The sequence below is a fragment of the Plectropomus leopardus genome, chromosome 12, assembly GCF_008729295.1.
Source record: "Plectropomus leopardus isolate mb chromosome 12, YSFRI_Pleo_2.0, whole genome shotgun sequence".
NCBI classification, from domain to species: Eukaryota; Metazoa; Chordata; class Actinopteri; order Perciformes; family Serranidae; genus Plectropomus; species Plectropomus leopardus.
The window spans coordinates 19159638-19172528 of NC_056474.1; the positions used below are offsets into that span (position 1 = coordinate 19159638).

Sequence of the window (12891 nt, forward strand, 5' to 3'; positions counted from 1 at the left end):
ATGAAATGGGTTAGGTCTGCTGTATGGGTTTGGGCCTGCTGCTGGTTTCCACAGAAAAGTCTTCTTATCCAGACAAGTTTGGTTAGATTAGAAAGACTGACCTGACCAGTCAAAGCAAAAGAATTATTTTTTTTACATATCTAAATGTTTTCCATTGCAAACAATGTGTAAAATGTCCTGTCAGCTAACCCTTTGTCACCTACACCAACATCACTTTTTTTGCTGCATTGCTGACACGTTTTACAGGTATTTAAACTTTTAAACGCTAAGAAAAATGGTTTTATTTCTTTTGAAAAAGCTAGTGGAAATTTCCAGAAAACTGTATTTATAATCAGAATTATATATTTAAAATTGGTTGCAGAATTGTCGTTATTTTTAGGCATCTTTTTCCCTAATTACATTGTTTGGTTTGGCTAAATGTAAGGTCATTTTCTTGTAGTTTAACTTTTGAGTCATGTCCTCTTAAGTTGCTCATTACCCTTTTCCCATGTTTCTTAAAGAAAATCAAGCCAATTTTCTCAGGTTTCAAAGGGTTAAGGCTTACATGAAATCAGATCTCAAAAATCAAATCAGTAATCAGAAATACAATTTTCTGTAGCTCTGACATATAGCATTGAGAATTATGAGTGTTGAAATAAGTGTGAAGAAAAGAAGAATGTACATATGTGTGTGTGTGTGTGTGTGTGTGTGTGTGTGTGTGTGCATTTTGCTATAAAGATATGTATTTTGCTATGTATGTTAAGTATGTGAAAAATATAAAAAAAATATGTGCTTTATGCTACAATGTGTGGACTAGTATGTAAACTTTTTAGAAATATAAGAGCACATGTATCATGTCACAATGTACAACACAATATAGAATATTAAAAATAAGATAAAGACATATGTATATGTGCATCAGATATCAAATATACATTCAAAGTAAGTGTAAGTAAGAATAAATTAGGATACTGAAAAGAATATTGCACAGTTGAATAACTGCACAAAGTGTACCAGCAGTTGAATTTTTGCCCCAATTATTGTACAGTGAAGAATGTGTTGCACAGTATTATTGTAAGATTAAAGGGAAACTACAGGCACTTCCAAAATTCATATATGTTACTTACTCCTATGGTCTAAGATAATCCAAAGATATTCGTAAACATGAATAGCTCTCCCAAATTCAAAAGCTAGAGTGCTAAAACTTAAATATGTCATGTCACTCGGGATTAAAATGTGGAGCTGCTCCATAAACAAGGAATTAGAAAAAGATGTCCTAGATGACACTGATAACAGCCAGGAGAATATTCTGAGAATATGGGTACACTTTTTACACATTAGTATAGAATAAAGCTCATTTTGGTAAAAAAACAAACTACTGTGGATGTAAAAATTGGGCTTCCATTCATTATCTGTAGAGCATCTCCAGACTTTAGACTTAAATGTTGCAGTTTAAGTCAGTAAAAAATAATAAATAAATTGTGAAATTATAATTGCTGAGGGGTAAATTACATAATTAAAGCTGGGAACTACGGCATTCCCCCATTTATGGGTAATTGGCCAGCATTTCATTTGACAAAAGTGTATTAAAAAAAAATCAACTTCTTTATCCCACCTATTTTGACATAGGCCATTTGTGGCCATATTTTTCAGAATATTCTGATGTTATGTATGCATCTGTGAAATATTTGTCATCTTTTGTTTCAGTTCTGTTACGGGTTGACGAGTGTATGCTATTTTTATGGTATCGTACTAGCTCAAGTTATATATGTTGCAAACTTTTGGATAATCTCAAAGTGGCACATAATACACAGACAAAAGGCAATATTAGTTTAAATCATTTTTATTGGCTCATTATGGCCCCAAAAATGGTTAAAGTCTCTTAAAAAACAATTTTACATCTGGTAAACACAACATAGACAATATAAATTACAAACAGGCAGCACCAGAAATATATATATTGATTCTTTAGCATTTAAATAAGGAAAGGGAACATCTACAATAACAAACTCTCAAGTCACGAGGACAACAGATAACGAATCTGAAACAGTTATATTTCTGAAAAGACAGATGACATTCCTTCATACACTATGTACAAAACCATGCCTCTCATATTAAAACAAGTCACTATGACTCAACATCATCAAAACCTCCACAGAAAAATTAAAGTCGGTGAAGAAAACGCTTAATTTGATTCAAAGTTGCAGACAGAAAATGTATTGTAGAAAAGGCTGGAATGGTTTTCAGTGCCCCACAAACTGCTTTGTCAACATCAGACTTAACTCAGTTTCTGCATGGTAATCCTAGTTTACAGTGATATATAACCTTACATAATGCGTTTGAACACAAATCTCACCACGTCATGTTGAAAATGGCTCTTTGTTTTAACGAAGTCATTATTTGGTCCGCACCATTGGGTTTAAAAGGCTTGCTTAATCAGCCTGCACTTCACTCCCTACATGCATTCTTTACAAGACAAAAGGAACTCTTAATCTGTTTTTGAGCTGGCACAAAGCCACATTCAAACTCAACAACAACCCATAGTTGACACCTCATGTCTAGTGATGAGTCTCGACTTGTTGGAAATCCTTTGTGGCTTGCACCACAGTGGACAGGCCGGGACTCGCCCTGTGATGTTGTCTTGACTAGAGGCCCCTGCTACGTGCCAACAGCAGGAATCAACTAGTACGACACATAAAAAACTTTCCACTGCACGTTTTATTAGTGTCTCTTTTTTCCATCTGTGGCTCTAGGTGCAGGGGAGGCATCTGCTCGTCTCTCCGAGAACACAGCAGTGGAAACTCATTTAAAGTGAGTTTTTTTTTGCTTCTATTATGAGGGTTTTGGCTCTGGTGCTCCTCACATGGAGACAACCAGGGGAAATGGAAACTTCTACCTCATCAACCAAGCACCAAGAAAAGAAAGAACAGTCCAAAATCTTTCTTCCCCTTCTTTTTGTCTCAATTTTCTGTCTCCTTCTATTCTTTAGGACTTGTTCACGATCACAGCGGGGGCAATCATCATCTTGCTGGTCTTCAGAGGGTAGTAGCGGCCCCTCCAGGTCTTCCAGAAGATGCTCTGCTTCCTCTGGTGCCGCTGTTTGGGAGGAGGGCTCTGGAAGTATCTGCCGTTTAGGTTTGAGCGGCCGCAGTTACTGAACCACCAGCCACCTACCAAGACAAATAACAATATCAGGTTAGATGCCTTTATCCCAAATTGTAGACTGGAGAGTAAATTAACAGAGGCATTAATCATTGTGCGTGTAATTTACTGCTTACCAGACAGGTGCTTGGCGCAGTTGGTGTCGTTTTTCCTGTCGTTGTCTTGGTCACGGGTGGAGAAAGGCAGGCCGGTGACGGCGTCAGTCCCCAGGGAACTCTCCAACGGGCTGAAAGCGTTGGTCTCCTGAATCTTGAGCGAGTACTTGGTCTCCTGTCCACCCAGATGGAAGGGGAGGCGGACAGATGCTACGTCGCCACTCCAGTCAGCGAGCTTGATATTGAGGATGTAGCCGCCATCTTTAGCAATGGAGTGGATGTTCTCCAACCCCAACCAGAACTCTCCTGGAGAAGAAAACACAGAGAAGAGAAACGGTGAGTAAGCTATCCAGAATGGAGACACTGCGCTGACTTCTGTTTGATCCAATTTAAGCTTATCAGCTATAAGATGCTTTTGGGGGGCAGATCTTGGCCTCAGATGCAGTGGTTGTAAAAGGCGGTAATGCTGTGTGAACTAATCTGAACCTGGCCAGGCAAGCTCGCACCTGTCCAGGTGAGTGAGAGTGAGATCAGAGTCAAAAGAGCATTTACCATTCAGGCTGCCAAAGCCTTTCTCGTAGGCCTGCCATAGCTGGTCAAAATCCACTGAGCCGTCTTGGCGTCTTTGGATCACTGTCCATCCGCCATCTGGACAGAAAGACAGGAACAGATTGATCAGAAATACATTAACAGCAGCTTTTTGTGCAGTTTGAAGACTTTGAACAGTTTAAGGTTGGTGACTGATTGTCTAAGTGGTTTGCAATTGTTGGCAAACCCGAGGGAAAACGTTAACTCCACTCACCAGCTGTCATCTCACAGAAGACTTTAAAGGGCTCTGCATTTATTGGCTGGATGGTGTAGACCCCGCTGGTGGTTTTTCCTCTAAGGAACAGCTCATGACAGTCTGATGCCACATCTAAAAGAAGAAGGAAAAAACATTAAGACAACCAGCTCTGTAGAGTTTCACTGCAAGGCAATAGGTATTAAGAGGAATTTTATTCTGACAAAATTGAAGACATTTCCACCAGTTTCTCTTAATGCAGGGATTTAAGTGCTTCACACATTTTTTTGTATGAAGGACGCCTAAAACCCCTAGTTTCCAATAATGAAAAGTGCCTTTATAGTCCAAACAGCGTGATCACCTTTCCATTACAATGCGGTCTGTGCTATTTATACATGACACATTTAACATATGTGTTTTGCTTCACCTTTACTCCTCCTGACCTTTGTCACTGTGATGCAGGCAAAAAATGTTTGTAAAATTGAGGGAAAGTTTGCTGGTCTGCTGCCAAACTCTTCAGTGAAATCTGAACTTGTTTACCCAACATCGATAAGTAGGCCATTAAAACACAGGGAACCTCTCAGCGACGTGTGTCTCCGCACCGCGAGAGCTCAGTGTCTGCAAATACGACTATCGTTCCGTGTGAGCTTATCACTAAGTCTCGAGATATAAACGTGCAGCAGATAGAGCCTTTGACCTAACAAGAGGGAAAGAGTGAGAACTCTTGGTTATAAATATGACCTTTCTCCCAGTTCCCAAGCAGACTTCTTTCTTTACCACTGCATGGTCTTCCAGGCGCGTGGCGCAGACTGCTACCCTTAACATTCCTCAACCCCCTTCTCCCTGTCACTGATCCCCCCTCCTCCCCTCTCGCTCATCACACCTCCCTCACGTGCACAGCAGCCAGTTGGTGACGTAGGAGTGCATGGTCGATGCATGCACGGGGAGTGATCAGAGGGTGGTGAGGGGGCTGTCAGGGGACATCAGAGACGGCAGTAACACAAAACGGGGGAGCCAATTTGAGTTTTCATGTGCCAAATGAGGCAAAAGACCAAAAGCACCTCTTCACTAATCCTTTTTTTATCATGGATGACATCACATGATGCTATTTGACTGATTTCTATTGGATATTCACCGGCATATTGTTTCATTGTGCGCACACCAGCTGACTGCAGAACCACAAAATCTCATTTGTGTGTAATGACCTTTCTTCTAGAGGCATGGACTCGTTGTTGCCAGTTGTGGCTGTAGACCGCCTCGGGGGTCAGGGGTTCTCCTGAACTTTGGCACACTTCTTATTCAGTACAATAGGAAAGAAGAAGGAGGTGGTGGTGGGGTGTTTGTGTGTAAGGATGGAGGAGGATGACTGAAGGAGGAGGAGGAGGGTTGTCTGACTCCCTGACAGATCTAGGGGAAAGGTTGCTCATTCTTCTTCAGGGATGTACAAATGTTTGTTTTACCCGAAAAGGTGGGACGTCTCCACAAGCAGGGAGGAGGCGTGTGTCTTCAAAACAGTGGAGGATATCTGTACAAAGTTCACAGATAAATATAGGCTGCCTTTTCCCATTTTCCCATTGTTTTCCCTCCTTTTTTTTTTTTTACTTGGCTCAGGCACAAGGACAATAATCTGAGGAACATTGCATGCTAGATTTGTACAAAGCCTTCCTTCCCTCTCAGTTTCCAGGTTCCCCTCGTCTACGCCCACACGCACACCCCACAGAAACGAACCGTGTGCGTAATCCTGTTGAGCTGTGTGACCCTGACTGAACACTCAAACCAGCGAACTTTCCCCCAGTTGAAAGCTTGCCAGAGAAACTTGTTTCTTTTTTCTTCATTCCTCAAAACCTGCTGATGTCAGAGCTCTGAGGTATTATTGTGATGGCTGACTGCTCTCAGCCATGTTCACCTTTCACCTACTTCTCATCCATGTCCACCAGAACTGAGGTTTGACTGCAAATGTATCCCAATTTAAAATTTTATACAAATTTTCAGTATGCATAGCTTTTAGTTTTATTCTTTCCATCGCCCCTTTTCTCCTCTCTGGAATTTAAACACACCTCAGTGAGAGCAAAAAGAGCAATAGGTAAGAGCTGAAAGTCTGTCTCAACTCTTCCCCAGTTGGTGTGTTTCCAGTCCAGTACAGTCTGGATGAAAGCATTCATTTTGACTGCTGGTCCAGTCACAGCTCAGTTCAATGGGGAACAGCAGCTGCTCGGCGTGGCTGCACACTGAGGGCATCATTTACTGTCTGTTATAATTACTGGAAGCCACAGTATGAAGGGCATTGACTAAACTGATCCTGGTGGTTGAAATACGCTTCCACTAAGGCTATAAAGAAAAAAATAACGATACAAATTTTAGATCCAAAAAGTAGAAAAGTGCCTGATTTTTTTCTACTTATTTGATTGTGTTCATACTATCCTGTATTAACTGGATTATGACATTAGGATTTCACAGTTTCTGCAAAACAAGTCCACCAGTTGATATCTGTGGAGTCAAGCTGAGCAGAGAAGCTGTCCCATATTGATTAGATTCCTTGATTTTAATTGCTAGTGATTTAAGCCTGTTTATAGCCTTACTAAACAGATGGCCCGCCACATTTGGCGTCAGATTTTGTTCAGTCGGCTTACGACAGTGTCAGGAGAGGATTTTGGGTGATTCTGGCTTTACTTACCGGCTGGTGAGTCGCTTTGCTCTGCGACGGCACTTTGTACGTCAGTGTTGCTGCTCTGAGGGGATGGTCTCTGTCGTGACTGTTGGACCTGAAAAAAAGTAGAAACCAACCAGTGATGAGATTGCAGAAAATAAGAAAATACTTAAATATAATTACTCTTATGTGGAAATGTTTGCAAACTTAGTTGTAACCCTTCCTCACCTGACTCTGCAGGGTCCTGATGCGCACATTCTGCTTGTCGAGTTTCTCCTGCTGGAGTCTGATCCGCTCCATCAGATCGTCAATGCGTTTGTTCTGAGCCTCCAGCATCATCTGACGGAAACATGACAGAGAGACACCACATTTTTAGTATTTTATCAACTTTTTCATACACAGTGCTTATGCGTAAATTGTACATGTGGCTCTTTAGAACTAAATCGCCACAGAGGAACCAGATTAACACAACAAATGGGTCACTTGTAGTTTCATTGAAAACCCGGACACGCATTTCTTCCTCTAAATGACAAGCATTTGTCCTTTCCAACTGGCCTGGCTTGGTTATGTAACTCACTCACACTGCGGGATTTTCCATCCCACAATAAAGCCTTTCAGGCTCACATAGTGCATTGTAAACGGAGTCCTGAAAAGCGCAGCTCTCATAAGCCTCTTCCACTGTGTCATATGGCCGAATACTCTACAGGTTGTAAAATGTTCCAGCTGTGAAAAATTTCTCACACATTCTTGCAGCTGCTGATGTGTGCAGATCCCTTTGTCTAGAAGCCTTTAGTGTATCCCCGCACGTACTGCACGCTCCATGCCATGAAGGCTTGTTAACCAACCCCCCTCCGCTCCACTCTGTTACACCCACCACCAAATGTTTGCCCTTTGTGCATTTTGATTTAGTGCCTTTGAGCTCTGGGGAAAAAGCCCCACCATAAAAGCTAATGGTCCATGCATACTGTAACTTGACTTGAGTGCCTTTAACCATGTGCTGCAATGAAACATGTTGTGCTCTGTGGGGCTTTATGGTAAAATCTTTGTAGTATAGGAATGATCTTTTGCATACATTGGAAAGTGTCATTTAGCTTAATTTTCCTCCCAAACTAACTCCCCTTAATTAAACATTTTCTGCCTTTCCAAACAAATTATTATCATCAAAGGCCAAAGACAGAAACTCTTGCATTCTGACCTGGATGTTGCGAGCATCACTACTGTTCTTGGCACCGGCGTGTGTGTCAAGCAGCACAGCGTCTCCCTGCAGCATGCTGTCCACCCTCTCCTCCAGCCGGCTCACTCTCTCGCTCATCGTCCTCCTCTCCTGCTGCATCTCCTCCGCCTTCTCCCTCAGCTCGGCCGTGACATTCAGCAGCTGCCCCTCTCTGTCCTCCAGTCCGTGGGCTCGAGCCTTCAGGGCTTCCCCCTCCACGCGTAGCTTCTGGCTTTCCCTCCCCAGCTCTGTCACAGTGCGGTTGAACACTTTCAGCTTAGAGGAAATGTCCCTCATCTGGAGTTTGGTTTTGTCCACATGCTCCTTCAGCCCCTGGCCCAGCTGCAGCAGGCCATGAGCAATGACATTGACATCATCCCATGCTGCATACTGTACACGTTTCTCCTTGGCAGCACTGCCGGAGGATGAGCTTCCTTTTCTCTCCAAAGGGAAACCTGTGGCCATGAGTGCCACGAGGCAGAGAGTCAGAGTTGCGAGCGTTATCTTCATTGCTGCCGTTGTCCTGAACTGTTGAAAAATCTTTGCTTTAAATATTTGTCCTGTTGCAAAAGTGTGCAATGTTCCACCCTGGCTTCTTGAGTTGGATTTGTGAACCCAGGCTCCCGGCTCCTGCCTTCAGTTATATAGTTTCACAGCCCTCAACTCTAAGCTGCAAGCCGCCTGCCATTGGCCAGCCGAGCAGAGGGAGGGGTGCAGTTACTCTCAGGTTTCTGTCCCTCCTCCACCTCACTGTTAACTATTCATGTTAGAGGTGGAGGAGGGACGTGATATAACAAAAAGACTGGCTTTTCATGTCTTTGCTGTGGGAGACACACTATCCGCTGGAGGGAATGAAACAGTGATACCCCCAGCAGTGAGACAAATGTGTGCCTTTATTGTGAAGTATTGAATTAACACAATGTGAGCTAATCCATTCAGCATAGCAAACCCCTGAAATCAATCATGATAGAAAAATACCAAAATAAGATCGTAAAGTCAAGAGTGCACCTGTTTGGAGAATTTATTCAATAAGTCTTAAACATTTCACGCATATTTCTGCAGAAATCCTCAAACCTTGAGTGCAAGACTATTTGTTCAGATCAGGAAAAAACATTTACAGTAAACTAAACTGAAAATGAACGTGGGCTTTATGGGCTGTTGTGTATGTGGACCACACACAGAGGTGCCAATGAAAGGCCAGATCTTTATAGAGCAGACACATCACCATCTGAGGGGATACTCAGAGACTCATGATGTCATTAATCCACAAAGTCACAGAGGAGGGCCCTCTGTTCCTTGGGCATGCGTTTTGTATAGCGCCTTTCTAGTCTTTTTTAGCTTTCTTCAGCATCTTTTCAGCGCTTTTACACTACATGCCACATTCACCTATACACACACATCTATACACTCGTGGCCGGGGCTACCATACAAGATGCCACCTGCTCATCACACCGTCACACACCAATGCACAACCATCAGGAGTGTTTAAGTCTTTTGTCCTTTGACATGTGGACTGGGGATCGATCCACCGATCTTGAGATTAGAGGAAGATCTTCTGATTAATGGATGACCCGCTCTACCTTCTGAGCCAGAGCCGCTCACTTTATTTTTCCAAACTAATGGACTGTTGTTTTTTTTTCATTGCCATTCAGTTTATGGATCTTGCTTTTACAAAGTTCCCCATGTCTATTTTTTCCCTCTGAATATCATGTGTTTTCTGGCACAGTTTACTTTACTGAAACCTCTTCGATGAATAGCAAAGGCAGAGTGAGATTAAGTAAAATAGTAATGTGCAAAGTTTAGTGTAAGTCAAATCTGCATCATCAAGGAAACTGCATAATACATCTTTCCTCACAAGACTGAGAAAGAATTCAGTCAAAATTGTACGATTTGTTTTTCCAAAAATATAAAATGCTGACATAAAACCATAGCTTTTAAAACTAGTTATTCTGGCCCCCTGTGATGGAAGGGAATCATTTCTTTAATGCTTAATGTCTTTTTATCATCCTGATTTTGATCTGCCTTTCAACAATCCTTTAACGAGTAATCTTTAGTGTTATTCACCTGACAGAGAGAGATTATATCATAATTACATATCTAGCAGGTGTCGCACTGACAGAATTTCTTTTTGTATGAGCTTTGTTTATTGTTCGTTTTTTAAAGAAACAAACTGAAAATAATGTTAAAATGCTTCTTTAGGTCAGAATAAAGAGTAAGATAATCTAGATACATAGAAGGTAAGATTAAGTGGGATCTTATTCGGGGATTGCTGAGAAGGTAATTTTCTCTGTGCGGGAAAAGAATGGCCCCTAAAAAACAGGATTTCATAATAATCTTTGGACAATGGGAATAATGAATGAAGTCAGTAATAGCGTGAAGTAAGTCATGACAGGAACATATGTACAATTTTGGCCTGAGGTGCTCTTCAGCAACAATCGGCTGCTGGGAGGCCGTGAGGACTGTGAGAATTAGGGGAAAGTTCACGGCACAGAGAATGCCCACATTACGGGGCGGTTGTTTTTTTTTTTTTCTAACAGCCTCCGCCGGGGAGCTCGTAGGCCGTGCGTGATCAGGGGCCAGACCACAAAGAAGGAGCAGGTTTAACCCTCTCCTGTCTGCAGCCCAGACTAAGTAGGTGAAAGGTAACTGTGACAGTGCTAAAGGGGAAACTCAGTGCAGGGGAATTACAGGCCCTCTCTTAAGTGTCTGGAATGCAACAAACATGCATTATTTCCCTCGAAGCCTCAGCAGAGAGGGGTTTCCACCAGACCGACTGAAGTATGCTGCGTTCCAGTTAAAAATAAATGTTTCTAGATCAAAATTTTCTCTTCTAGGAGGACCACCGAGGTCAACGCAGAGCAACTGCTGTGTTACCTACAGTGATGATCCATGTCCTTTGAGTTACTCTACAGCAGAATTGTCACTGCTGAATGGGAACAGGTTTTTTAGGGGAAAGGTCAAGTGGTTGAAAGGTATCTGTCTGCAGCAGGTACAAGCAGGAACATCTTGTAAAGACACCCACTACTGGAGAAAAATAGAGAAACGGTATAATTTGACATCCGTCTGGTACATGGCGGTCATGATTGTACATGTAAAGAACTTGCGCGCTTTGTTGCGTTCTTTAGGGACATTACAGAACTCAGCAGGTATGTGAGCTGGCTGTACAGTGAGGGTGTGAGAGAAAAAGTGCAGGCCTTCATTTTTGGCTCTCTGTGACTGCATCATATCGGACATATGGAGATTTTGAGAAATATACCCATGGTGGTTCAGATGAATTGCAGCTGTGTCAGTGTGGAGAAGCTGGTTGTTCAGGAGCCTGATGAAGTGGAATGTAGGTGTATAAAATAGCCTCAGGTTGTTCAGGGAAATTATGATTGTGATTTTGTTTTGTTAGGTTGCATGAGTCAAACTGTCTGGGAAAATTCCAGTTTTGCTTGTTATTGTAATCGTAGTAAATCATGGGATTTTAAATAAAGTAAAGTGTGGGATGACTCCTACTGGTTTCCATCTAACCTTTAAGACAGAATTGCATTATAATTCAACAACATATTGTCATTCGTGTCAGTGGTGGAAGAAGTGTTGAAATCTTTTACTTTTATATCAAAATACCACGCTGCAAAAATACTCCATTACAAGCAAAAGTCCCGCATGGAGGATGTTACTTAAAGCTCCAATGTGTTACATTTAGGGCATCTGTTGCCAAAATTGGTATACAATAGTCATAATTCTGTTTTCATTAGTTTATAATAACCTGAAAGTAATAATTGTTGTGTTTTCATTAGCTTTGAATGAGCAGTGTATACTTACATAAGGAGTTCACCATTTTGCTCTACAGTAGTTCCCAACAAACAAACCAAATATTGGCTCTACATAGGACAATTAACATTTTCGAGTCCACCATTGTAGTTGTCCTACATGCTTGGCACATGGGAGAAGTTGGTTACAGATCTGCAACCTCACGGATGCCTCTTTATGCTACATACTGGACCTTAAAAGTGGAAAGGTGGTGCTGCTATTGCAAAGACGAACATATTGCTGTCTGTTATCCTCAGAGCCAAACAGCCACCAATACCACAGGACACGCTGCATTATTGTTTCCATTGTTTGACCGTTCTGTTACTGGGGATAGTAACTGCAAAGAACCTACGTTGATCTTCTTTGATAAGTGGGGATAGCTACAGATAACCACTACGGAAAACCAGGCTGTTTTCATGCACAGTTTGTATGTATACCTACGAAAAGTAATGCACCACATTTTGCTTAGAACCAACGTAATCATAAGCCAGTAATTTGTGTATAACCCATGTAATTGGGAAGGCTGAGATCACATGACTAATGCGTTGACAGAAGTAAAGAAGGAGAGAGAAGACAGAGAGTCAGTTTCAGGGGGCAATTTGCGGCTGGTGGATGGGTCTAAAAACACAGGACTTTCCCCAAGGAGACAGGTGGTTGGAACTTATGTTGTCAACATGTTTCTTTTCCTAGACCGAACCTACGTAACTCTGAGTTAAGTGCTAGTGTCATTTGTGGGGTAATATTTTATTAGATATCATACAAACTGTTGTATCGAGATAAGTTGGGGAGAACAAAAATGCTGTCCTCATCCTGATTTGGTTGTGAAATGGTTGATGCACTTCCTTTGTGCTGTAAATCAAGCCATTATTTTCCCTGTAGATTGTGCGTGATGACAGACAGAATTTCACAATTAAGGCGAGGCTTATAGAGAACTAATCTGAAGGCAAATGGTGTCTTTACTCTATAGCCCCGGTTGGGCAATCAACATTCACTTCACAATATATTAAAGCTAAAAACTTGTGCAAAATGTATTTCTTGAAGTGTCAAAGGTATGCTGTAAATGATGCAGAATTGTCAGAATATAATTTCATTATATATGATACACATAGATACTATGTTGGATCAACAAGAAAAACAGAAACCAAGGGGCTCCGTGTCACATAGAATAAACTAATTTATTAAACATTGATTTTATTTGTACAATTTCCACAATAATGGG

The 12891-nt window shown here is 41.7% G+C and overlaps 1 protein-coding gene across 1 annotated transcript; it reads right to left on the reverse strand.

Annotated features, from left to right (window-relative positions):
• Positions 1–1806: 1806 nt before the first annotated feature.
• On the reverse strand, positions 1807–8483 carry angptl4 (angiopoietin-like 4). The gene is made up of 7 exons (XM_042497881.1): positions 7860–8483; positions 6893–7003; positions 6692–6779; positions 4039–4152; positions 3789–3884; positions 3258–3542; positions 1807–3149 (listed from the first exon to the last, which is right to left on the reverse strand). Exons 1-7 carry the CDS (start codon positions 8385–8387, stop codon positions 2965–2967), a joined length of 1407 nt encoding a protein of 468 aa, XP_042353815.1. The 5' UTR covers positions 8388–8483; the 3' UTR covers positions 1807–2964.
• Between the last annotated feature and the right edge of the window lie 4408 nt (positions 8484–12891).

Coding starts and splice junctions, on each gene's coding strand:
- angptl4 (XM_042497881.1), bottom strand. CDS start 8,387: ATGAAGATAACGCTCGCAACTCTGACTCTCTGCCTCGTGGCACTCATG. Junction 7,004..7,859: donor GTGATGCTCGCAACATCCAG/GTCAGAATGCAA, acceptor TGTTTCCGTCAG/ATGATGCTGGAGGCTCAGAA. Junction 4,153..6,691: donor GCAAAGCGACTCACCAGCCG/GTAAGTAAAGCC, acceptor TTCTTCTTTTAG/ATGTGGCATCAGACTGTCAT.